The 27300-nt window shown below is 43.9% G+C and overlaps 1 protein-coding gene across 1 annotated transcript in view; it reads right to left on the reverse strand.

The window, feature by feature from the left end:
• The window catches only part of hmcn2 (hemicentin 2), a 53419-nt gene that overhangs the window by 19246 nt on the left and 6873 nt on the right, over window positions 1-27300 (reverse strand). Inside the window, exons 5-43 of the mRNA XM_031300696.2 lie at window positions 25425-25596; window positions 24714-24820; window positions 24501-24621; window positions 24142-24405; window positions 23884-24028; window positions 23297-23418; window positions 22760-23032; window positions 22183-22324; window positions 21774-21901; window positions 20624-20737; window positions 20370-20528; window positions 20083-20277; window positions 19081-19176; window positions 18811-18938; window positions 18568-18712; window positions 17935-18047; window positions 16324-16483; window positions 16010-16169; window positions 13051-13178; window positions 12608-12859; window positions 11262-11345; window positions 9255-9446; window positions 9014-9144; window positions 8651-8795; window positions 8138-8264; window positions 7890-8047; window positions 6088-6366; window positions 5859-6001; window positions 4952-5102; window positions 4518-4733; window positions 4280-4393; window positions 3354-3541; window positions 3158-3254; window positions 2843-3004; window positions 2591-2704; window positions 2200-2396; window positions 1716-1797; window positions 316-447; window positions 88-231 (exon numbers count right to left, since the gene is read on the reverse strand). Coding sequence (XP_031156556.1) covers window positions 88-231; window positions 316-447; window positions 1716-1797; window positions 2200-2396; window positions 2591-2704; window positions 2843-3004; window positions 3158-3254; window positions 3354-3541; window positions 4280-4393; window positions 4518-4733; window positions 4952-5102; window positions 5859-6001; window positions 6088-6366; window positions 7890-8047; window positions 8138-8264; window positions 8651-8795; window positions 9014-9144; window positions 9255-9446; window positions 11262-11345; window positions 12608-12859; window positions 13051-13178; window positions 16010-16169; window positions 16324-16483; window positions 17935-18047; window positions 18568-18712; window positions 18811-18938; window positions 19081-19176; window positions 20083-20277; window positions 20370-20528; window positions 20624-20737; window positions 21774-21901; window positions 22183-22324; window positions 22760-23032; window positions 23297-23418; window positions 23884-24028; window positions 24142-24405; window positions 24501-24621; window positions 24714-24820; window positions 25425-25596 — 5980 coding nt within the window. The remainder of the gene's footprint in view (window positions 1-87; window positions 232-315; window positions 448-1715; window positions 1798-2199; window positions 2397-2590; window positions 2705-2842; window positions 3005-3157; window positions 3255-3353; window positions 3542-4279; window positions 4394-4517; window positions 4734-4951; window positions 5103-5858; window positions 6002-6087; window positions 6367-7889; window positions 8048-8137; window positions 8265-8650; window positions 8796-9013; window positions 9145-9254; window positions 9447-11261; window positions 11346-12607; window positions 12860-13050; window positions 13179-16009; window positions 16170-16323; window positions 16484-17934; window positions 18048-18567; window positions 18713-18810; window positions 18939-19080; window positions 19177-20082; window positions 20278-20369; window positions 20529-20623; window positions 20738-21773; window positions 21902-22182; window positions 22325-22759; window positions 23033-23296; window positions 23419-23883; window positions 24029-24141; window positions 24406-24500; window positions 24622-24713; window positions 24821-25424; window positions 25597-27300) is intronic.

Genomic DNA, 27300 nt, shown 5'->3' on the forward strand with positions numbered 1-27300 from the left:
ATGCCACTGAAAATCCTTCCTTTTAGGAGTAATATGTACAATTTTCTAGGGTGATTGGATGTTATTTTGCTCAAATTTCTAGTTTACCCTGCACTGTGAGCATGTAGTCTTTCTGTGTGTGTCCCTCGCTGTTCTTGACAACACAGGTGTATGTTCCAGCGTGAGACAGAGTGAGGGGCCCCAGCTCCAGTCTGTTCCCTCGAACGGACCACTGCCACTGCAGACTGCTCTCTGAACGGGAAACACATTCGCTTACAGTAGCTTTCACACACGACACATACTATTCCAATTCACGCATCATTGCTTCCCTCGTACCAATAGGAGTTCCATCCTTGAGCCAGGTGATGCTGGGCACTGGGACCCCTGAGGCCTCACACAGCAGGGCCACATGGGAGCCATGGGTGTAGTTTAGGGACTCCTGCAGAGGCCCGTCCAGGACAGGTGGAACTGTGGACATACAGTATATTTGTAGAATGAAACCACTCCCTTCTGAAGATAGTTGTTACTTTTATATAGTGCTGTCAAAATAACGCGTTCATTTTGATTAATTAATCTGAGAAAAAATAACGCGTTAAAAAAAATAACGCAGATGAATCCATTCCATATTGAACTTTGACCCGGAGCCGTTCTACCCACCATTGGACTGTAAAATGAAGGAGGGAGACGAGAATGTGCTGCCTGGATCATTAATTGGAACATTTACTTGTAAAAATCTTCTTCCTGCCAACCCTGGCTACCGAAATCTGGTGCCACTGATATGTCTGCACTTCTCTCTGCTGCTCTGAAACAGACGATACAGGAAACAGAAACACCGCTGCACTTGACGCTAGTTAACACTATACTCGACAGCAGCTAACGTTAGCCTACCGCTAGCTAGTTAACACTATACTCGACAGCAGCTAACGTTAGCCTACCGCTAGCTAGTTAACACTATACTCGACAGCAGCTAACGTTAGCCTACCGCTAGCTAGTTAACACTATACTCCACAGCAGCTAACGTTAGCCTACCGCTAGCTAGTTAACACTATACTCCACAGCAGCTAACGTTAGCCTACCGCTAGCTAGTTAACACTATACTCCACAGCAGCTAACGTTAGCCTACCGCTAGCTAGTTAACACTATACTCCACAGCAGCTAACGTTAGCCTACCGCTAGCTAGTTAACACTATACTCAACAGCAGCTAACGTTAGCCTACCGCTAGCTAGTAGCTGGATTAAACATGGTTAAAATGCTGACAGCTAACGCTAAACGGTGTAAAGTGTGACTGCGTTTTACTGTAGAGGATTCAACACCGGTATGTAACAATCTGCAGCTGCTGTTGGAGAAACAACACAGACGAATGAAACTGGTAAACTACAGCCTCGTGGTGCATTTGAAGTTATTGTAAATGTCCTTCCCATCTGGTGGTTGTTTTTGTCGTTCAACAGCAATTCACTAGTGAAATAAGTTATTGTTATACATTATTATTAAATCATTTCATTTTGACCATATGGCCTTAGCAATAAACAAGCCGTTCTTTAATGTCACCAACTGTTGTTTAGTACCCTTTATTTTCTTTTCTTTTTTTACTTTCTTAAAAAGTATCGGTTCAGGCACCGTTAATTATGTATGCGATTAATTTCGATTAATTAATCACAATGTATGTAATTAATTAGATTAAAGTTTTTAATCGATTGACAGCCCTACTTTTATAACAAAGCAGAGGTATTCTCACCATGAACGGTCAGTCTGAATGTCCTCTCCACTTGCCCAGCCACATTGGATACTTTGCAGGTGTAGGTGCCACCATCTGCCATCTAGGAACCAAAAAAGAAGGTCATTGTGGTAAAGGAAGGATGCATTTTGAACACAAGCTATATGAAAATGAGGGACTTGGCTCTATCCTGCTATGTTAGCTGGTGCATGTATTCTGAGTCAGGCAAATTAACTTGAACACACCCATTTAAAGAAAGGGCAAGTGCTGCATCTTGTCACATACAGTATGCAGCTACTGCATGTGTCCAGTTTACCTAGGCTTTTCCAATCAGTGTATTTTATGGAATGAATGTGTGAAAGTTAAGTATGTATGCCTTATACATTTAATATATTTGCGTGTAAAGTCTGTTTATTTTTAAGCTCTGTCAAAAGCCGCTTTGAGTCCTTAAAATACTTTTTGTCTGCAGCCTCAAACGTATGACGTAAAGCCATTTCTTCCTGACCTGAACTCCAATGATCTCCAGCTGGTGAGGATCCATCTTCAGTCCGTTGCCTGCGGCCAGTTGCAGCCCATTCTTGTACCAAGTGACCTCAGGCTCAGGAACACCATGTGCTTCGCATCTCAGGGTGACCGAGGAGCCAACTTGCGGGGTGAACAAGTCTGACTCAGCATCTAATCGGGGCTTCAGGGTCGGCAGGACTGATGGTTTGCACATAAAGACAGGGCATGATCTCAGTTTGATTCATTCAGAATCGCTATGATTCACTCCTGAACTATCCTCGGTCACAGCTGGCTTGCGGTAAACAGATTTTTAAGCCTAGACAATGTTTTTAGATTTGATCATCTGTATATGTAGCTGAATTGTGCAGAGAGGTCACCATGTGTTTGCTCACCGTAAACACTGAGGAGAATGCTCTTCTGGTCCTGGCCTGCTGAGTTGGTGGCTGTGCATACGTATTGCCCAGCATCCTCCAGTCTTGCCCGGGGCAACTGTAGCATCTGGCCACCTATTACATATATATATATATATATATATATATATACAGTTATATGAAATGTAATATCTGGGCCAATATTAGATTGAAAAAAAGGAAATGCTCCAGACATAAGAACGATTTGGGTATTATGGGTGGCCGAGGTCTGACCTGGCAGAATGTGGATGCCGCTGCTGAAGTGGAGGACCTGCCCGTCTCTGGTCCAGGTGATCTCGGGAGGAGGGTATGCTTGGACGTCACACAACATTGACACCATGTGGCCCTCAATCACACTAATGTCCTCTTCTTTAAGGCCAATTATTCTAGGAGGCACTGAAAAGGATACAACAGTAGTGTTGTACACAAGAACATTCGATAACATTCATTATAAAAACACAAAATACATATATTGGTCCTTCTGATCACATGGGAAATTGAATATACAGAGGTAGTGGCAAAGCCCTTTGAGTTATAGATTTTTCTTACCTTGCACTGTCAGACTGAAGAGCTTCTCAACTGTTCCAACCTTGTTCTCAGCGACACACAAATACCCAGCCATGTCTGAAACCTGGACACTGAGGAGCTGGAAAATAGGATTGGGAAGTGTTTATCCTCAATACAACATGTCACAGTTGGATCTGTTTACAAGCTAGTGTGTGTCTAAGAGTCGACAATGACTAACCTGGAGTTGAGTCCCATCCTCACTGATGTGGTGCTGTGAGTCTGTGTGCACCGGCTGCCCATCTCTCAGCCAGGAGACAGATGGAGCGGGGTGTCCAGTCACATCGCAGTGGAGGACCACAGAGCTGTTGACCACCGCTCCCATTTCCTCCATAAACTCCTCTGATGCTCCCCTGATCACAGGAGGAACTGGGGAGGTAAACACATTAGACACCCACTTTTAGAAATTATTTTGTATCTTTTCTGAATACACATTAGGGCTGCAATTTGTTTTTAATTATAAACTGGCCAAATAAACACTTTGCGAAAGGCTGCGACATATCGCGATAGCTACTTTTTTTGTGTTAGTTGGAAGAAAATAGTAGAAAACTGCACTTTATAATGTAACTTATGAATTGTTTTAGTGGTGCCTTTTATATTCAATTCAATGTTCAATAAAAGAATGTTGGAAATTATTTCCTTTCATTTGTTTTAAATTCAACAAGCAATTTGTTGTATTTTAGCAGAATACTGAAAGGAGCATAATTGCAGAACTGACTTTAATGCAGAACAACACTAATATATTTTATATTTATTGCAAGTAATATCGTTATCACGATGTTCAACAACGTTGTGGCATTGCGCATATTTTCCTCATGTCGTGCAGCCCTAATACATATTTTATTGCATACGTTTTTTTGTTTTGTTTTTTTTTAAAGAATTTTTGGGCATTACAGCCTTTAATGGAAAGGACAGCTAGATATGAAAGGGGAGAGAGAGGGGGAAGACATGCAGGAAAACCGTCCAGGTCGGACTCGAACCCTGGACCTTCTGCATCGAGGCATACACCTCTATATATATATGCGCCTGCTCTACCAACTGAGCTAACCCGGCCACTATTGCATTCATTTTAATTCCAGCTAAATGATGAATCATGCGCTTGCTTACCTAGGATCTCCAGCTCAAAGTGCATGCGGTCCTCCCCGGCTTCATTAACAGCCTGACATGTATACTTTCCAGCGTCTTCTTTCTGCACTCGGGCAATTTGTAGCATCTGTCCACCTGAAAGGACAAACCCACACATACAGCATCAGTATTTATCCATGAATATGAAGCCCCCAAGTCATGCACAACAACCACACTACTGCTTTTAACTGAGATCACACAGGAAAGAGTTCCCTCTGACCTGGAAGCAGTACCACGCCATCGGCAGAGGTGAGTTTTCGTCCATCTTTGTACCAGCTGAGCTTAGGAGGGGGGATGGCATTACTCTCACAGGACAGGGTGATTGGATGGCCCAGGACCACCTCCCGCTTCTCTACCATGTCCTGGTTATCGTCCCCCTCGTGTCCCAGACCCCAGGCTGCTTCTCTGTTAGTCACCCGCTGAAAGACCGGAGGAACTGGCAAGACAAGGCCATGTTTGTGTCAGGTCACTTTTTCAGTTAATTGAAGATTTTCTGTTATTCAAAAACATCTTAATTATACTACATCAAATCTACAAGTTACCAAACTAAATTTTACTTGGCCAATAGTATGTGAAAAGATCATCTGACATTTCAATTTGACCTGAATACCAAATCATGATACATTTATTATACACAGATTTAGCCCAACACACCCTGGATGGTGACATGAAAGTCTCTCTTGTCCTCTCCTGCAGAGTTGGTGACCACACAGGTGTACTGCCCCTCATGGGACAGCATGGCGTTCTCTATGAGGAGGGTGTGGCCCCTCATCTGAATGCCGGCATGGAAGTTTCCAGTCAGCGACTTAAGACAAAAGAAAAATACATCAGATGATAGAAATATTCTCTAAGAGGGGAACGCCAACGATTTCTCACATCAAAGTCCGTTTACTACTGCAGAGTTGCCTCTAGCATAACACACCTGAATCTCTAAACTAGACTGTTGGCGGTCAAATGTATTGTGGGTAAAGTAGGAGCCAGGTTTTGACAAGAAAGAAGAATGCAGGGAATGGAAAAGATGCTATATCTAGTTATGCTGCATTTATATAATATATTTAGTTATAGGAGTGCAATCCTAAACCGGTGAAGTTCTCGTTAAGATTTCCTTGCCTCACTTCAAAAATGTGTATAGGTATCAGTATCAGTGGTGGGTTTTAAAAGGTTAGATAATTAGTATTACTAATGTTTTATTATTATTATTAGTCAATATAACATTTGGCAGGTGTTTAAATGTCTGGCTTTTGTAACACATAACACAGCCTATTTACAAAAAATTAAAAAAAACTAAACAATACCTCCACCCCCATTTAAGAAAAGAAAATAATCCATCCACCCAATCCTCATGCATTTTCTACTGCTCCCCATTGGTCATGATATTTAATCCCTGGATTCTTCTTCTATGTCTTTGCTATAATTAACTAGCTTACTCATACAGTAGCACAACATATGTGGAGGTGGCTTGTGCAAGAGGATATACATTCTGTTGAGGCTGTTGCAATTCATACTGGTTGCCAGTAGAGGCTGATAGTGGTTGCAAAGCTTGTAAGGATGGCACACCAACCTGTCCGTCTTTGAACCAATTAACCTTGGGCTCCGGGAAACCTTTGGTCCGGCAGGAGAGAGTTAAACTCCCATTGATCCGTACTTTCTCCTCCCGACTACCAAACATTAAGGATGTAGAGTCGCCTTCTATCTGTGGCGGGACTGATGAGAGGGGGAAAAAACAGGTGTTTCTATTTAAAGTTCTGTCTCAGCCGCTTTAATGTGTAAGTGGCGTAGATGTGTCTTACCCAGAACACTCAGGGAATAATGCTTAATGGCGGTGCCAGCTGGATTGGTGGCCCTGCAGGTGTAGAGGCCAGTGCTGTCTCCCCGGGCGGACCCCAGTCGCAGCGACTGCCCGCCGCGGGTGTATGTCAGCTGGGGACTGGACACGATGGGCTGGTTGTCCTTTAACCAGGTGATGCTGGGTGTGGGTGAGCCCTCAACATCACAGGGCAGCACTGTGGGGAAACCCAGCACCACCGACACCTCTGAAGTCTCACTGGGGCCCTTGATGGTGGGGGGAGCTGGAGAGAAAGACCGACAATACGTTCATGTTTTACAGGCAGTAAGATTTTTTTACTAGCCCATAGCACAGGATGAATAGATCCTCAGGGGATTGGCCTGTTTTGTTCAGGAGACTGTCTAAAACAGAAATGCAGTGTGCAAAACGTTGGGTAATTAAAGCACACGGTCTTAAAGTGACCCAGAAATCCCCGTAGCCTTGCATAAAAAGAATTCAGTGTGTGCTCATAGACCCGGCAGTGTGGTGAAAGTTAAATAGTACAACTGTAGAGACGCTTTCTACACATTAATTAAATATCATGTTCAATAATTTTCTTTCTCAAAACAATACTGCTACCACAGCACTTTTTTGGAAAATAACCATTCAATATCCTGATAACTTTTAAACAATTTTTTTTTTTTTTTTTTTGTCTTTTTAATATCTTTCTGTAGAGAAAACAAAAACAACTGAGGGCCCTATTTTAACGATCTGAAACGCAAGTATCAAACGCCAAACGCAAGTAGCTTTGTGGGCGGATCTCGACGCAAATCTAAAACGGGTTGGTCTGAAGTAGCTACATTACTCATAGGTGTGATTTGGGCGTAACATGCAATAAACCAATCAGAGCGTTATCTCACGTTCTCTTTAAAAGCAGGCGCGCTTGTTTCATGGCGGATTGCTATTATAATGGCGGATTTGCTAGGCGCACGCTCTTAATACATCCATGGGCGGACACCAGGAGCGGTTCACAGCCGAGGAGACCGACGTTTGCTATTGATTTTTCTTTTTGTCAAAATGTAAATAAAGAAATGTCACAAAAACATACTTTCCGATGTTTTTGGGCTCGCTCGAATCACGAGGTTATGAATGCATGGTGATATTTTTTCAATGTAGTCTAACGTTAGACCGAGATTACCTCACTATAGACGATGCAGCTCTTCTGTCTCTCCTCTCCCGTGCTGCTGCTGGGGCATTTGGGTTAAGTGGCATCGGCACATGCAGTTCAACATCACATCTCCTTAAGTCCTCTAATATTTCCTCATTTATGTCATCAACACATCCATGATTCATGGAAATGTTGTGTAAAACAAGGTCATATTTTTCCTTGTATTTATGTATGGTTTGCAAAAAATGGGACCTGCTGGGTCCGTGAGATGAGAGAAGCAAAGTGTATGCACGGTGTGCACACGCTACATTACGGCCAAGCATACACCCTTAAAATAGCATCTGAATAACGCGCCACTGACTTTAGATTAGGTTTTTCCTGGTCTGTGGCGGAACTGTTTTCAGCACTAGGGAACGTTTGCGCCAGAACACACCTCCTCTTTTTGCTGAACCGCCCCCGGGAGCGCAAGTTCATTCCCTAATTTACCGATATGAGTCTGTTGAGGGAAAAGTCCACTGTGCGTCGGGTGCAAAATAGGAATGATACATGCATCGGTGTACAAAGTCAATTGCGCTGGGTGCAAGATAGGGCCCTGAGAGTATAAACTGAATTTAGGCCAGTGTGGTTGTGAGTGTATGCATCTTAAATAAAGTAGAGACCTTGCACTGTGAGTCTGAACTGGCGCATCTGAGTTCCTGCGTTGTTACTGGCCAGACACTGGTAAAGCCCCTGGTCCCTCAGTCTTACTGACTTCACCTTCAACACCTGACCATCTTCCAGAAACTCCACATGGGGGTCTCCATCGCGGGACAGAACCCTGGAGAGAGGAAGGGTTGGTGGATCAAATCAATACTATGGGTGCGTGGCGCTGAATGTCACATCAATAAACATTTAGAGTGACGCTTACTCTCCATCGCGGCTCCATTCCACTCTGGGTGCTGGTCGTCCGCTGACGCGACACTGGAAGTCCACCTCCTGGCCCAGTACCACAGTTAACTCCTGCAGCCGGGATGTTCCGGAGATCACCGGCGGAGCTGTAAAAGTTTACGCATACACCAGAAATACAGTACACTGGTTAGTTCACATGGTTTTAATCAGAACAAGATCATGATTACTTCAAATTTCAAATCACAGTTGTGAGGGAAAAATGATGAGATGTTAAAATCACCCAGATTACAGAGGGACATCAGTAAATTAGGTCATTAGCATTGTAGGATGTATGTAACTTTCAGGATCTATGCTACATTAAGTGGAGTATTAAAGTGTAATTGAACTGTTCTTTGGGGGCTTTAGATGGCTGCCAAGAAAAATCTCCCTTTTAACTCTCTACTTAATGTAGAAGTTATCCTTACATCTGTCTTTCCCCACTCTATTATTTAATATACTAAATACCAGTAAGACAGCTGGTTTATGAGCTCACCTTGCACCACTATGTCATATTCTCTCCGGGCCTCCCCAGCTGAGTTTTGAGCAGTGCAGGCAAATCTCCCTGCATGCTCTGGCTGAACTCTGTAGATTCTCAGCAGCCTGTTCCCATTCTGCAGATACACCCCAGGACTGTCCACCTGGAGGTACAGAAATCTGTTTATCAATCAATCAATCAACATGTATTTATATAGCACTTTACAGCAACCAGTTTAGTGCCTCTTTAGTGTCTTGTGTAATTGTAATTAGAACAATGGCCACTTGGTGGCATTGTACAGCTAGATATCAACAAGGCATATTGCATGCAGCCCACGTTTTACATGAACTGTAAACAGGAATTCAGGGTGAAAGAACTCACAGGATGACCATCTTTAGTCCAGGTGATTGTGGGGGAGGGGATCCCAAAGGCATCGCAGCCCAGAGTGAGAGGCTGCTTCAAGGTGACTGTAAGGTTCAGCGGCTGCCCATCATCTTGGATCTCTGGGGGAACTGCAGAAGCACAAGAGTAAAAAGGGAAGATTTGTGTTCACCGTATGTTTCCATTCAGTTTAAGGTATTTTGTTAGAAAGGGAGAAAAATAGCGGTAGCAAAATTCTCACCATTTACTTTCAGCCTAGTCTTTCTCTCTACAGAGCCTGCATCATTGGTCGCCACACACTTGAAGTCCCCACTGTGGCTGGCAGACGCTGTGCTAATTACGAGCGCTCCATCCCTTGCCACAGAAAGCTCTGATTGTCCGGGGTGTATCTCCAGGCCATTCTTGAACCAGCGTACCTTGGGATGAGGTGAACCTGCAGGTGCGGAGACAAAAAAAGGATTGTCAGTGAGTATAAACTGAGCTATATTGATCACGTCTGACAGAAAGAAAAGTTACTTCCATCTTTCTGCTTCTCTACAGGGAAACTTAATGGGCAAGCGGCCCAGACTAGAAAAAGCCAGCTCTACATGTATCTGTTGGACAGCGGGACAGCAGGGAAGACATTGCCAAAATGGGTCCTTTCAGCCCGCGAGCCTAAGATTTCAAGGTTACATTAAAAAAACAAGTCCCAGTATGCTGCAGAGATGTAAAATGTAAGGTTTAAAACACTAGCATCAAGATTTATTACCAAAGACTGAGGTGGGAGTCTTGAGCAGTAAGAATAGGAGTGGTTGAACAAGCAGTTCAAAGGCACTGGTGCGTACACTCAGGAGCCTGAAACAGATGTGTGCTGTGGATTACTGGGTGGAAAAGAGAAATGGTCAAGAGGAGGAAGGTGGAATGGGGAAAAGGTGGAAGATCTTTTATACCCAACACAACAGACTCCCCAGAACAAGGACGGACCAGCGAGTCGCAATAAAAGAGCAGTGCAGTGATCCAAATACCACGGCTATGTCTATTTACAGAAGTGTCAGATATACAAACACCATGGACGAGGAAGGGAAATCAAACACTTCACCCTTCCTCAATCCAAAAAATACCAACCACAGGAGACGCAGCACCAGCAAAGGTGATGTTATCGTCTGTTGCCTCTCCAAACACATGTTTACAGTTAAGGAGCTCTAAACAAATTCATTATCTCATTGCTGTGAGGAAATTCATACAGGTGTTCTGTTTTAGATGTTAACAGATCTCATTAGAAGACTTTGAATTTGCTTGCTGGGGCTGACGAAGCCGGAGATTATCTCTTCCATGTGTTTCTCAAATAATTACCTCTATCAAATGCAATGCTCTTGTTGGTGAATTAATAACATCCTTCTGGCAGAGACTGCACTTTATCTCCCTCATACAGATACATCTCAGGAGAACAATAAGGGGATCCTTGTTTCCTGCTGCCGGCTGTCTCTCTAGGATGTCGAGAGCATCAAGCATTTCTGTGTGAGGCCTGGTACAGTCTGCCTGCCTGCCAGCAAGTATGACTTGGAATGGAAGGTGGGCTAGTGTGGCTTCATCTTCCTCTTCCTGTGCTTCACGGTGCACCTCGGACATCCCCGTCCTTCATCTGCCGGCAGCAGCCTGTAATTAGGATTCCTCTCCCAGCAGGCCCCAACGCGGAGGAAAGCAGATGTGGCTCACTGAGGCAGAAGGCAGACTGAGGTTCCAGCTGTTGCTCTACATTGGACACAGTCCTCACCTTCTCTCACAGTGCTGGTAACCATGACACAGCTCTACACAAACAATACCTGTTTGCACTGGCTGTCAGAGGGTTAAGTATCCATCAGTGCATCTGCAGACATACACAGACGCTCACTGTGATCCGATAAGTAGCGAGCTGTGCACATCCCTCCAGGATGCTACCTTGTTTGCACAGACATGTTAAAATATAGACAACAGCATGCCTCTATGTGCTGCGATAAAAGGAGGATGCGCCTTTTAAAATGGCAAGGATCGTTTTTCTGTTTTTTGATCGTTTGTCTATGTTGACAGCCAAACATTCCTTTGATGAATACACATATCTGTCCGTGGAATTTTTTCTTGTGTTATAAAAACAAACTGAAAAAAGACGCATCCATTTAGGGCTCTAAAAGCCTGAGTCCCATGCTGCAAATTTTATCTCTAAAAACGCCAGACCTTTGATTGCCCTATTCGTTTCAGTCTAAGGGTGACTCAACTGTAAAACATTTCTTACCTTCAGCAGGGCAAGGGATAATGACCTTGCTGTTCGCTACTTTCTCCATTATGGCATCTCCGGGTTCTGCAAAGGACGGGGCCTCTGTGAGGACAGAAAAACATATTAAGTGCTGGTTGAAAGACGGTCTCTAGTTAATAGAGGTTCCAGTGTAGGTAACTAAGTGAGAATAAGCCTTCAGGGTATCTGAGGGACTGTTGTGGGTGTATAATTTGAGACATCTTACAGTACTCCTTGTCAAATCAAATGGCAAACAGAATTAATAAAAGTAATTACAAGAGTCATAAAAACATCAGATGATAAAGCTTTTAAAATCTAAAAGTGGAATGAAACAATCTTGAGCGCAGTTGATTCCATTTAAAAGGTGCATACTAGCTCTGCCAAGGTTAGTACGTACACATGTACTTGGTCTTATCTGCGTTTAGGGGTAGGGGTATCAGGAAAGCACGAAAGGTAGAGTGAAGATGACTAGGAGCCTGGGTTGGAGTGGAACCAGGGGAATATAAATCTATCATTTGCTTAAATGTGGGTATTGAAGTACTGATTAGTAAGAATTATGTTATTTATTTATGTATAATGTAAAAGTAGTGGACCAAGAATAGAACCCTGCAGTACCCCATTACTGATGGCAAGAAGGCTTGATTCAGCACAGTTTGCAGTCTAAAAGGACTGCTTGAAGGGTCAGTATATTCCATCAGAAGTGCTTGTCAGATGGTCGAATAGCTTTGGACTCCCCCTCCCCACACACCTTATCAAAGTTGGATGAAACTCCACAATTTGGCATTCACACCCACTCCACACTGAATTGAATGGCCTGTGCGAAGGTGAGAACAGAGCCAGGTTCTGAAATTCTCTCACTACCTCACTTTTTCTATTCTACTACTTCATTCTACTACTACAACTGTTTGTGAACAACTGACTGCAACACTAACGATGTCTTCCAGGAGAGACAATATTACATATCCCCCCCCTATCTCTATGACAATCGGCTTTTCACTCCTCCTTCAAGTGTGATCATTTGGAACAACTACAAACACTTTCGATTTCTGACGTGGTTGGACAAAACGGCGTACAGATGTTTATTTTTCAAGTACAACTGGGCCCTTATCCTCTTGCAGCATGGCGCTACTGTGCCTCGAGAGAATGCACCTCTAAAGACTGGGAGAGCCTTAATCTGGGACATTGTCAGTGTATATAAATCTTCATTTCACCAGTGCTAGGATATGGTTATTTAATAGGTTTTACATGATTCACAATATGCTGTATATACTGCAGAGTTGTGTACATTTCTGCTTTTTCTTAAAATGAACAAACAGGGTTTGAAGAACTGAACTGCAGATATTCACCAAGAATTTCCAGCTTGATCTCCAGGGTCTCCTGTCCAGCGCTGTTCCTGGCCACACACTGGTAAATGCCCTGGTCAGCCAGGCTGACCTGCTGGATCCTGAGAGGCGTTGTGTTCTTGACCCCAACAGGAAGTCCATTGTGAAACCAACTGACCTCAGGGCTTGGCTCTCCCTGGACCACACATGGCAGAGTCACTCTCTGGCCAATCAGGGCTTTCAGGAGGGAAGGGGCTGGCTGAATTCTGGGCTTAGCTGAGGACAAAAACAAATAGTGTAAAGGCATGTCTCGCCACATCTGCTACACAACGATTTATTAACATATATCTCACATATGTTAGAAGTGATGTGTTCAATATAACAAGTGATATATCAACTTGACAGAATTTTGAAAGTTTTAAGGTTTCTAAGAAGTTCAGCTTTCTAATGAAGCCGTGCAGAGTTACCTTGAATGTGTAAATTGTAGCTTAGGGACACATTGCCTGCTGGGTTTTCTGCAGTGCAGGTGTAAAGTTTACTATCAATCAGGCGCACATCAGTGATCCTCAGAGAGCCTGAAGGTAAAACACTGAACCTGGGGGTGGTTAGGGATCAGGGTCAAAGAGATGGAGAAAACACAACACTTTATGAGTAATTGAAGATCTACAGCCGCTGTGCTTTGGGAGATGAAGTGTTCCTGTTTTGAAGTGTTATTTTCCTCTAGTGTCCCATTTACACAGTGGAGCATGAATACATCTATATGAGCACAGAAACATATTTACAAAGGCTGCTTGTGTTTATAGTATTGGTAAAACCTTGATAGTGTGTGAGGACAAATTTCAAGATGCAGTTTCATTTCTGTTACTATTTTTAGTTGATGAAAACACTTCCTGTAAACAGATTCAGACAGTGAGTTCCCAGTACAGTTACTGCCAGAAGCACATTGATAAAGTGGTTCATTAGTATGTTAATTAATTAGATAATATGTACAAATTTAAGCAATTTGTGAAAAGAATGGAGCCTAGTGCTACGTCGTCCATTGCATTGTATATACTTGACTTTAATAGTGATTTGCTGAGCTCTACATACAAAACAAAAAGAAAGTGATAGCAATACAGAGTTGAAATACATTGTAAAGCTGTCGATTGCATCTTTTCATTTGTGTTGTTTGTCAGAAATAAAACTGGATCAAGTGATGAATGAAAGTTCTGAACAATAAAGCACTAAGTGAAGTCTGGACCTTACCCAGGGCCTAGTAATCTCCCTAGTGAGTTATTTTCTCAATTACCATTGTCCAGAGTAATTACAGTATACAACGGTAACCAAAGTTTGACCTGGTGACGTTGCCATGGGAGAGGTCATATGCTCTTAAAAAGCAATGCATTTCTTCTAGTTGGGAACTAGGGCTGCTCGATTATGGAAAAAAAATCATATTTACAATTATTTTGGCCAATATTGAAATCACGATTATTTAACACGATTACTCATTGTCTTTTGGAAAGATGTTGCAATTACTGAACTTAAAAAAACAGTGAAAAAAGTTAAACAAATCAACAGTGAAAACACCTAGAACTGTGAAATTCCCCTTAATACTTTTCCCATTTGAAATGTTTTGTTCCATTAAGAAGACAAGACAAAATAAGAGTTTACTTGCAAAACATAATGTGCAATATAATCTTTTTTCTCGCATTAGTCTGTTTTTGTGATTATTAGGAGCCAAAATCATTATCACGATTAACATTTTGATTAATTGCACAGCCCTATTGGGAACAGTAATGTGCACAGCAGATATTGTGTGTTTATCACTACACGGATGTCAGGAAATACAGATACTTTGAAAAATCAAAAGGTTGGCCTGATGGAGGCGCTACATGGAAGGTCACACAGATCTCTGTTATCAATATGTTTTGTCCTCCTGAGAACAACCATGTGGAAACTCAGCAGCAAAATTTATGCCAAACCATCCATTCGTCACAAACAGACGAATGATCACATGCACTGTGCTCCACTCCAAAAACGTGTTTTGCAGCAAAAACAAAAGCAGTAAAATGTAGGTTAAAAGTAGATTAGACGTAGGTCAGCGACTTTAAAGGGCTGTGAGGTAACCTGAATAACACCAGAAGCTATCCAGCTGTATAAATGCCTAATATCCACAAATGTAAACACACCTCTTTGATTTATCTTAGATAAGTGTTTCTGCTAAGCAACTGAATTATAACAATAACATGTACATGTAAGTGGAAATGAGCTTCAAGCACAAAGAGCCTTCTATTTCAGCTGCACATGTGGTGTAACGTCGATTCCCCACCTCCTCAAAACGTCCTAGGAGAGGCAGCAACATCTAGCATGGGAACCGAACGACTGCTTCTCAGACTGTGGCGCTGCAGCTTGGCTGTGCCACAGTGGAGGCTGGTGGAGACACAAGCTCGCACGCACAAGCCATGAACCACCACTCGCACATCCATCACTCCCCATATTGGTGTCAAGTCATCTGTGTACACAGTCTGACACAAAGACTAACTGGGACAAATTAGCCTAATCAGGATCAGGCTCTAAAGTGACCCCCCCCCCTCTTTTTGCCTATTACACAGCTATGGAAGAAATCTTATCGCCCACTGATTTAAGTTATTTCAACAGTCAGCACCCCTTGGCCATTTGCTCTGACCCCACAGAGAGTGGCTGGAGAGAATGAATCTCCCTCTTTCACAGCGTGCTTGTTTCCGCAGGTCCTGCATATGCAAAGCACGGGCTGCTGTGGGGGTTGTTCACAGAGATGTGTTATTCTCATCAGACAGGACTAGTAAAGAGTCAGCATGTTGTTTTACTGCTGAAGCACCCCAGGGAATCCGAACATCAGGCAGACAGGGCTTGTATCTCTTCCTCTGTCAGGTCGTTTTCCTCCCCTCTTCCACCCCCACCTTTTTTCTTCTTCCTGGCCCCACACAAGTCATACTGTATCTGTGAGTCACCGCAGCTTTCAACCCACTCCCGTCATTTTTCTATCTACCCCAAAACCGTTCTCGGTCTGGTGTCTGGCCCGGGGAGTCTGTCTGTCATCTATCCAGTCTGTGTCCCCAGTCGGCCAGCCTGTCTGCACTCAGGGTGACCACACATGAAAGCTGGGAAGCAGCGAACCATGTGGGACCAGATGTTCCTCCTCAGTTTAGCCAACGAGGGAAGCCTGCACACAGCTCTCCGGCAGACTGTTGCAGCCTCAGCCTAGCTGCCCTTCAAAAGGCATCGCTAAATGAACTCCAAACATTAGCAGCAGCTTTGAATGGCAGCCAGCTTCAGTCAGAGTCCCCTTGTAAAAGCTGAGTCAGATGTTAGCTAAGTCAGAGGTAAGGTATGGTGAGAACGTTTTTTACATGATGTTTAGCTAATTTTACGGCATCACTGTCGGAGTGAGGTAAGCGTTCCTCTTACCCAGCTGTGATGGGGGGGATGGGATGCCCATTTCTGCTCCATGTGACTAGTGGAGAGGGACTCCCCTGGGCCTCACATGGGAGAACAACCTCTGTCCCCACCTCTGCAGCCATCTTCACTGTGTTGTCAGGGCCACTCACACCCATTATCTTAGGCATGGCTGTAAAAAAGGGAAAGAAGTGGTATAAGCACCATGTTCGAACCTGCTTTGTATCTAAATGTTCAAACAGTGAAACATCATACAGTCTAGACAGACCGTTAAATCAAACACTGCTCTGTTTGGGTGACTGTGGTCGAACATTTATGTGCCTTACTGTTGACACTGAGCTGGATCTCTCGGCTAGCGTAGCCCACAGAACTGGTGGCAGTGCAGATGTAGATGCCTGCATCGTCAGTAGTCGGGTGGGGGATGTGGAGGTATCCATCAGGGTCAGACTGAAGAGAGGAGTGGTCCCTGGGCAGAGGCTGCCTCCCCTGGAGGAAGAGCAGGCATAAGACAAGACAGAATATACTGTAGATAAAAGCTGTCTGCACAACAGCGCAGGGACCCTCAACTCGGTTTAAGGTTTGCAGCCCAACCTTTGATGTCTAATATAATTACAGAGCACCCCTTTAACTCACTCTCTATCCCCGATACACGCATATGAGAATGCAGCCTGCTGCACACGCACTTGCTTTGAACATCAAATTGCTTTTACAGATTCACTTTTATCTGACAGGAAAAGAAATGTACTTGACTCTAGAGTACTACTCTGAACATGTTTGGGATAAGGCTCAGTTGTTTGGCTCAGTTCAACAATATGTTTGTTGAGCTCCCTCAGTAATAATGGCTCGATGGTGTTTTAAGCCTCCAACGTTGCCTTCCAGGCAGCTAACCCTAACCTTAACCCTAAACATAACCATTGCTGCGCTGCCTGGAAGGCGACGTTGGGGGCTTAAAACACCAAACGCCGTAGTAATGCTGACTATGTCATGGTGTGGAGTGTTTGCTCTTGCGTTGCGGGGGCTAAATCCATTCCATACTCGTATATAATTGATAATTTGGCAGAAAAGTAATTTGACTGTGCCTTTAATGATCATATTGTAGTAGTGTCCCACTAGGCAACCAGACAGAGGTGTAGCACTGTATGACATACGGCGGTATGTCGTGAAAACATCTGATGACAAGGTTCATTCTCTGTGCACCGGTTCAGCCTGGTTGCATCCAACCTTTCAGGCTTCCTCCGTGTGATACCATTCTTTTTCTACTCAAGTGTTGTATTGGAAGGGGGAAGGTTTTTAAATAGATTCCTAATGTACAATACAATCCTGAGTGATGTCTCACAGTCAAGCAGCAATATGATGAAGTTGCCATGGTTACATCTTTCCTGGTCAGGTTAATCAAATCTTAAATGCAATGCAAACCGTTATTGTTGGTGGTATTTTTAGAGCGTTCAGACAAATGAGAGGAAAATAAGGCCAGAGGGAGAAACTGTGTTGCTAGATTTGTACGCAAATAGGGAAATGAAAATAAAATGTAATAACTTAGAGCCTTAACATGACTTGAGTTCAAGTAGTGAATCTTTAGAGAATACATTCATAGATGAAGATGACTACTATTACTATCACTATCTGCTGATTACATCAATAGCCTACTAATGATTGGTTTGGCTAAAGACTTTACTAAACACTTATAAAAGAAATATAGATCCAATCACCATTGCAGAACTGGATATTAATGTAACACGCTTGGTATAGCTATTACTTCATCAATTTACAAAGTCTTAATGATGATTCATTTTAAGACAAATGAATGCCAAGTGTGATCCTCACTAGATAATTTTGTGGGAATAAGGACTAGCCAATTAGTCATGCATGGGTTTATGGGATGCAGCCAAAGCAATCATTAAGAAATGTAGATTTTGAGAGCGAGTGTGACATCCTACCTTGGACCAGACAACATTTGGCTTGGGAACTCCGCTGGCCTCGCATGATAGTGTGATGGCAACACCCTCATTGGCTATGTAGTGGTACGGACCAGCGTTGATCTCAGGGGGCACTGTGGAAGAAGTAGGTCAACAAAACACAGCTGTCTGACTGCCTGGTCCACAGTATTATCACTGACCTTAGCCAGGCAGCAGTGTCAGTGCCCGAGGCATTTCTTCATTACAAACCGATGATGAACCGTAATCTGGCCTGTCTGTCATTACGCGCCTATGAACAAAATCAGCCTTTCATCACAGCACGCAATAAATGAAGCCTCTCACTATGATGACAGCAGGCGGTCAAGTCATTGACATATTGTTGTTTTCCATGCTGAGTCAGCACATTGTTGACATGGCTGTCCAAAACCGTAATCTTTGGTCCAAACCTGCCAGTGTCTCTAGCATTAAGAAACTGTATTCAGGGATGTGAACTTAAAGGAATAGTTTGACATTTTGGGAAAGGCTAATTTGCTTTCTTGCTGACAGTTGAGATGAGACGATTGATACCCCTCTATTGATGGAGAGAGGTATTGATCTTTTTTATCTAAAGCTTGGCAAGAAATGTAGGACAATTTCTTTAACCTGCGCCCTTACCGTGGACCTCCAGGCTGACTGTGACGTTCATGGAGCCTGCTACATTCACCGCAGTGCAGACATATGTCCCAGCATCCTCTGGGATGGCTCTTTCAATATACAAACTGCCATCACTCCTCAGGAACATCCTCCGATTCAGCTGAACCTGCGCAGAAGAGAAACGACTGCTGTCACACAGGAACATGGAGAGGATCTGCGTGACGTACAGTAGGTATTTGAAAGTTGAATACTAGTCAGTCTTACAGGTTTTCCATTTTGGGACCAGTGTCTTTCTGGAAGAGGTATTCCATCCAACAGCATGCAAGGAATACTCAGGGACTGGCCGATGCCAGTGGTGATGATTGGGGAACCCTGCACCAAGAGAGGGGGCTCTGCAGGAAATGTTAAGATATAAATACTAAACAAGAGCAGGAAAATGCGAAAGTATTTTAAGGCCACAGTCAGCTTTGGAGTTGCTGCCATTGTCTCTAAAATAAACGGTGCAGATAGATAAGAAAGCTTAGACAAGCCTACCCAGTCCAGTGACACCAACTCTGGCCTCTGATTTAATGGTTCCAAAATGGTTCTTGGCCTCGCAGATGTACAGCCCTTCATCATCCAACCAGACACCTGTAGTCAAACACATAGTAAACCAGCATGTCTACATTTACTGAGAAAGAACTATTTATCTAGGAAAAACAAGTCCATGTTAATAGCAGTTAAATCCCCTACACAATACTAGTGGTATTATTGGTTTGACTGTGCTGTAATTAAGAGTTAAAAATAGAAAGTAACGGGATTAATGGGTTTGCCTCAGCTGCCAGCCTGCTGACACACGTGTCCTACTCGGTAAGTTCTCTGGAGATCACATGTTGGAACATCAACATGTGTACGGTATGAGTTTGCGTGTGACACAATATAGATAGAGACATTTTCTAAAACAATGGCAGGTAAAGAAAATATGCAACAGATTGAGCTAATTAGGTCAGACGGCAACCACAAATGGAAACAATGACAGAGGCAGCCCATGCAAATTTGTCCGTTCCTCTCCGATACAACATTACGCATGCTATAAACATTTAGTCTCAGGAGCACAAAAGATCACCTTCAGTGGCCAAGATTAGTCATATTGCAGGCTGAAAGGCCTCCAGAGTTCACCATTTAAATTCCCCTATGACCTGAAGGAAATAAAATCTCACAACGAGGAGAAACACTTACAAAGGGACACCTAATCTTTCAGAATGATTAACAGAATTAAAGTGACTTTTTTTTTAGGTAAGTCTTTCACAGACCAGAAGAACTGCTTTTAGCAGGATGGATCCTGCTTATATATACATGGTAAATTACCGATGGCATACCGATTCCCTCCCTCTCTTAAGAAAAGCTGAATTTAATATGAAAGGCTGCACCTCTTCTATATATAATCACTCTAAAAATTGCAGTCATGCCAGTCAGTGCAAAGCAACCATGAAGCTGCATTAGCCTGCACTGCAGACCAAAGCTCTTTTCTGTGATAGTGTTTCACGGATAACTCACTCTGGATTAGAAGATGTCCGCTCTGCAGCTGCATTGTTCTACTGTGGCTGTCTGTCCTCGTAAGAATCTGTCTGCCGTCCTGTCTGCGCCAGGTGACCGTCGGCTGCGGGGAACCTCGGGCAAGGCAAGGGAGGGTGATGTTCTCTCCTACGTTTGCTGTCACGTCAACCGGTGCCTCCGAGAACAATGGGCCCGCTGTGGAGGGAAGAGTGAATTTTTCCTTTGTGTATATTTTGTGAGAAAAAAACAAAACAAGCTTTATGTGGAACACTGAAGTGCGGTCTCACCTCCAACCTCCAGACTGACAGTGCCAGCTGAGGTTCCAGCAGAGCTGCTGGCCACACAGCTGTACTGACCAGCGTCGACCTCCTGCACCCCTTGAATGTGCAGCGTCCCGCGGTGGACATCCTGCTCGATGAAAGGAGCAGAGCCCACCTCAAGCTCACCTGGAAACACACGGAAAACAAGCCCATTGGTCTCTTATATGAACCTTCCTCAGTTGCTTTTATGTTCGCTTTTATGTTTTTAATCTTTATTTTACCTTTGAACCAGTGAACCAGAGGAGGGGGAACGCCTGTGGCTTGACACTCCAGAGTTGCAACACCACCAACAGATGCAAGCACGACCTGCTGCGCCACTGTTATTCTAGGCACCTCTGGAGGATAGAAAATAAAAGTAGTATAAAAAAATTTTTTACATTACATTTACATTTTACATTTTTACATAATCCAGCATCCCTAAAAGAAAGCAATTTGATTGTGCATTCTTAACCCTTGTGTTGCCTTGTGTCTTCCCTTCAACCTTGAAACCCTTTTTCGACGTTTTTGACACCTTTTTTTCACAGTTTGTTTTTGCTTTTTCCAACGTTTTAAATTTAAAAGATTTTCTTCTACACATTTTCAGCACTTATTTCTACGTCCCATATTTTCTGATATACAACAAAAATTTAAAACAGGTCAATGTGACCCGAAGTCAACACAAGGGTTAAATCATTTTTAATTTATAGCAATTTACCAGATTTGGAAATAATCATAATGTTTGATAAAATCAGTAAAGGCTGCAGAAGAGACCTGGGGGTAAATATAAAAACCACACACACACGCACGCACGCACGCATGCACGCACGCACGCACGCACACACTCTGTGCCAACGGGTTAGATGCTTTAAGAACAGGCAGACAGCTGAGCTGAAGGAATGACACAATCCATCTCACAAGACTCGCGCTGCCTTCACAGATCAATGTTGTTAAAGATGTCATTCAGAGACAAAAGCGTGTATAACAGCACGCCCCAGGAAGAGGCTGCCACAGTCCATCAGTTTTGAGGTTTCTGTAAACCACTAACTGACATGCCATGACTGAAACTTCGGGCCTACAACTGTCAGCGCTCACAAAACAAGAAGAGAAATATCCTATTTCGTGAGACAGCAGCAGCATGTGTCCACACTCGCTCTACTCAGAGCTGGATATCATTCCCAGATTGATTCAAAACAAATGTTCCTGAACAATAGTCAATAACACAGATTCATTTCTTATTTGAAGTCTTAAAAAATGCATACAGAAACGATTATTCACAAAATTAATACAGAAATAAAAAAAAAAAAAGAGAGACTAAATGGTAAAAAGGCTCATTCAGCAACATCTTATTTTCACGTTGGCCCCCTCAACATCTGTAAGGATATCTTGACTTACCTGCAAACGTAAGTGACACAGACTGCGAGGCCATCCCAGCCTCATTGGTTGCCAAACATGTGTAGTTCCCAGCATCCTCTGGGAGAGCCCCTCTGATGGTCAGAACTCCATGTTGGTTTAGACTCAACCTGTATGATGCAATCGACAGAATTCATGTTGACTCTTCGTGATTACATGTGCAGATGTAAACCGCCAATTCATCTCTAAACCTGCTATTCTTGGGTATCATGAGAGAAATGTTTCTTTGAATAGGTATTTTACACAGGCATATAAAGTACTTGTGGTTTGGAAAGTAGATGTAAATCTCCAAAGTGAAGCTGTGGCAAACGCGCATGTAGTTAAAGTGGAATGCAATGACTCTCTGAGTCCTCTGTGCCGGAGGTGTTGAGTGGGCTAAGAGTTCCCTTACCTCGGCCGATTAGTGAGGAACATGTTTCCATGGCTCCAGAAGAGCTGGGGAGAGGGGGAGCCGGACGCCGAGCAGACAAGGCGGATCTCGTCCCCTCGGGAGAAAGCCTGGCCTAGGGGGTGAACTACCACAGAAGGAGCCTCTGCAATTGAAGTCAAACAGAGGCAAAATGCTGACTATGACTATGGCCTTGTCACCGCTGGCTGCATGATGTAACTTATAACTTCCCTATCGCAAGTTTAACATCAGTACACTCCTGATGATGTGGGCTACAATGCAATTACCGGCACTTACCGTGTCTGACATCATTGCTACAGAGGTTTCACGTTTATTTGGCTATTTCTTTTAAATGCATTACAAACATCTGAGTGTGTGTCCTTGGTAGAAGCCACACTTTTTAACATACATCAAGAATGGCTGATGAGGAACTTTTTCTGACAAGGAAATGGCTCAATCTAACTCTGAGGAGGTTAAGCCAATAATGGAAAACAGATGACGGGGGCCTGAGAGGAGCCGCGAGGCCCCCGATGTGTTAAGTGTTTAAGCAGATGATCAGCAGGGTATCGTGCTGCCATACCTGGAACCAGAAGCCACGCGGTGATTCTGCTGTCTCCGTGGGCATTGGTGGCCACACAGTGGTACTCCCCAGCATCCTGAGTCTGCACCCCGCTGATCTGCAAGGATGAGTCGGACAGCAGCTTCACCCTCCCCGAGTGGGCCCGGATGGTACGCCCCGCCCGGTACCAGGTCAAGTTGTGGCGCATGGAGCCTTCCACCTGGCAGGACAGCACAGCCACGCCTCCCACAGAGGAAGTCACATTCACTGCCGGCTTCAGGACTGGAGGAGGCTCTGTTTTGGTGGAAACACAACCAAAACATCAAACCGGTGTTGTCAGCGGTGAACAAACAGTGCAGAAATAGTTTACTCTTTCATACAAATGTTTGTGCTGGCATGCTTTGTATCATGTCGATGTTTTAGCCATGAATCTAAGATAAAAGGAAATGGCTGGAACTTACGCATTTCAAAGCCTTGCTGTGACTGTGATGCATGCAGGCAAGACGACTGAGGAGGTGTGTGTGCTTGGATCGTTGTATGAATGTGTGTGAGACATACCTTTAACGGTCAACTGTGTTAAGGCCCGTCCCTGTCCTGCGCTGCTCTGCACTACGCACTCATACAGGCCTTCATCCTCAGCTGACACATGGGCAATCTCCCATGATGCTATAGCAGAATTCCTGATACAAAGACACGCTTGGTTCGTTGGAATATGACAATAGCAACAAGATCCCATTTTACATCACATTCAATAAGTATCTCTCACACACACACACACACACACACACACACACACACACACACACACACAGCTTCACTTCATGAATGTAATTTAAAGCAGAGCGTCAACACCGAGAAAGAATAGGCGCTTTGTTTATTTCTCAAGATGACACAATCGAATATGTAATGTTTACAAAATGAACGGTGTATACATGTTTCCCGACAGATGAGCCAATAAAACTTAGCAGTCAAGCAGCACTAATACTTTACAGACGAGACCTGCTCACTGTAAGAGTAGCGAGGGACCTAATTAGCGTAACAGCAGGTAATGGGCGAATTAAGCCGCAGCATCTGAAGGAATCTGAATCCGGAATTGGGAAAGCGAGCCAGATGTCGAGTGCTGAGTGAACAGAGGAAAGACTCACTGAAAGAACTTCTCCTCTCCCAGTGTTATCCCACTTCTGGTGAATCTTAGCCTGTAGGGAATGTCACTCTCCACCGAGCAACCAATCACAGCCGGCTGCATGTAGAAGCCCTGCACCACATCAGGCATGCTCACAGCTGGAGGATCTACTCGAGGGAGGAAACAAATATTAAAGGTCACCAGAGAGATTGATGAGGTGTGAGAGACACTGCGGAGTGGCTTTGGTGAAATATGTCTGCAGGGAGGGGGGTTGTCTTGCCAGGAACAATGTTGGTGTAGGAGACACTAGACAGCCTCTGGAAGCGGTAGCCCTCCTCGTCTTTGCCCGTCGCCTTGATGAAGAAGCTCTGGGAGGGGGTGCGGAACTCCGGGAGACTCCACAGTCCTTGCTGGCCGAGGTCAGGTGGCATAGGCACGGGGATGGTGCGTAACGAGCGGCCTGAGCCTGACATGAGCTCCACATGGCTGAGTTGACCTGGAGGCTTCAGGCCTGTACATTTCAGCAAAACATGGGCTGGAAGTCCTGAGAGACAAAAAAAAAAAGATCGTCATGAAGTCATCATCTGCACGTGTTCGAAGTCAAAGAAGACTCAAGAAGCTACCAGAATGTCCGTCGACCTTTAATTGGCCTCTCTCTGGTGTGGTTGAACTCTGACACAGGTACACTGGAAAAGCCGGCCCGGAAGTCTAGATTGCTGACTCCTGTGACCCTCAAAGTATGGCGCCCACTGCAGCTCACCTTTAGAAAGACAGCAATAGTATTCCATTAGCCCACAGTCATGAAAAAAAAAGTCAAGAAACATATTTATGGATTATTCTCCACAGCAGTACCTTCAGTTTCCAAGCCCCAGGTCTGGGAAACTTCAGGTTGACGACACGAGCCGAGTTGGGAATGTTCAACAGCTCTTTCAGACCCTGCGCTTCACCAACTACACGACCTAGAACACAAGAAAAGTAAAATATGTCTTCCCTTGTTTGGGGGCACAGAAAATATTGTTAATTAATACGGCAGGAAAGAAAACAGCAGTGATGGAATGTAACTAAGTGCATTTACTCAAGCACTGTCTTTAAGTACAAATTTGAGGTACTTGTACTGTACTTTTCATGCCACTTTCTACTTCTACTCCGCTACATTTCAGAGAGAAATATTGCACCTTTTACTCCACTACATTAATCCGACAGCTTTAGTTGCTAGTTACTTTACAAATTAATATGTTTGCAGACAAAACAGATAATAAAATATGATGTTTTATTATAAATGAAAAACTACTCAACAATATATAGGCCTACAGCTGAAATGATTAGCAGAATAAACAGTTTGGATCGTTTCCAGTTTTTAAAATGTGACAATTTTCCTGCATTGAGTACTTTTACTTTAAATATTTTAAGTACATTTTCCTGACGATACTTACATACTTTTACCTAAGTAGCATTTTCAATGCAGGACTTTTACTTGTAACAGAGTATTTTTACAGTGTGGTATTAGTGTGGCATTAGAATGCTTCTTCCACCACTGGAAAACAGTATTAATGGGTTGTCTACCGAAGGGATCGCTGAGCTCGATTTGTGGTGCTTGTCCACTGAGTGACACAGTGACCTCTCGAAGGCTGGGGTCAAAGGGCACGTCCCACTTGTTCTCCTGGGCACTGTCATGGTTGGAGGACAGCAGGTTGACCTTCATGGCATGAACTGTCTCCTCCACCCACTTTAAAACCTGGCAGGGGGAGAAAAACAGAGCGGCATGTCACGCTGGAGGAGACACATTGGTCAGTGGAGGAGGCTGGGATCCATCAAACTTAAAAAGACAGTATGGGGACAGGAAAGACATGACCACCACTATCACCAACCCCTTCCCTGGTCGAGCAGCAGACTGCTCTTTGTCTTCCGACTATTTGTTCATCGCAAAAGTATTCCTAAGAGGGATTTTGCCTAAACAAAGGAAAAAGTGAAACAGCTTCACTGTCAAACTGATAACATACAGTTTTCTGCACTCTCAAGCATGTATTCCCAGAGGAGCGTCCCTCACTGTGGAAGTCTGTCAGACAGCAATCCCTCCTCCTGCAACACAGCTTTAATCAATTTACGAGGCTTGTTCCTCAGAATACAAAGCAGTATTGCCTTCGTTTTACAATTTTATTGTATATTCCACAGTATCAACCTGACTAATGTGCAGGATCATTTATGGACAGAAATGGCTGGCTGTTTCACACTTTTCTGTTGAATCGGTTAAGCTTAAGAAGCCAGATGAGGTCAGACTGTGACACAAATTAGGATTGCAGGAGGCTCACTTCTTAAATGAGTCATTCCACCACTCAGAGCAAAGATTACCCAAAGTCTGAAATAATGGTGGACAGTTTGATTATATTTATTGGCAAAAACAATCATTACTTAGACTATAATTTCCCTCAGAGGTTCCCCAAAGAAATATCTGACAATATAGAATTTCAGTTTAGACAGGTGCTTGACCTTCTAGGTATAATCGTTACAATGGTTTAGAGTAAGAATACAGCTTTCCTTTTGTTTGCTCTAAAATGAAAACAGAAGCAGAGCACTGTTATTTCGCAGAGTCTCGTTTCAGTCTTCCATCTTCCAAATCCTTAACAAGCAACTGCTGTGTAGTATTTGTTTTGACCTTCTATGGAGAGGCATTATGGCTGAGCTGCGTCTGTAATGAAACACACTGAAAACATTTCTTCAGCGGGCCCTTGGAGACGGAGCCAACGGCAACACATTTTAAGACATTTACGAAAGGGAGCAAAAACTGAAGTAAGGAAAGCCTTTGATAATTTAATTATCAGGCCTCCGCTTTTTTTGTCTATCAGGTCCACCGGGTGCTGACAGCAGCTGGTTCCTCTCGCCTTTTTTACAACTGGAAACAGCTGTAATGTCTGCCACATGTGCAGCCGTCACCAGCAGAGCAGGAAACTGCGAAGAAGTGACCTACATCTGCCCCAAGGATAGTGTCTATTGCTTATGCAAGAGAGCAGAGAGGAGTGGGCATTACTCAGACTTCAGATAAAAGGAACTGGAGTGCAGAGATGGGACGACTTGCCTTTCGGGGCCATGGTAGGTCTGGAGGAGCACGCTGAGTTCTGCAGCCACTCCCTGTCTTAACCACACTGGGAATGCAGAGGATCTTAAGTCCTGTGAAACCTCATCCGGCATGTCTCAGTTGAACGGGCTTACAGGGCTGATACAGGAAGGACCCCCCTCTGCTATTCATAGAAGCATGACAGATGGGCCACATAAGAAGGGTTAGCTAAGGCTGTGGTGCTGCTGTATTTCCCCTCACTCCTCCAGGTGCATTACCTGCCTGAGAAAAAAAACGTGGCTGTGCAGCGGTTAAGCACAACAGCTTGACTCCAGACCTCCCAATGGGGAGAGGTCAGCTTAGTCCTTACCCAGGCTTAAACACCAC

This window comes from Sander lucioperca, chromosome 2, assembly GCF_008315115.2.
Source record: "Sander lucioperca isolate FBNREF2018 chromosome 2, SLUC_FBN_1.2, whole genome shotgun sequence".
In the NCBI taxonomy this organism is placed as follows: domain Eukaryota; kingdom Metazoa; phylum Chordata; class Actinopteri; order Perciformes; family Percidae; genus Sander; species Sander lucioperca.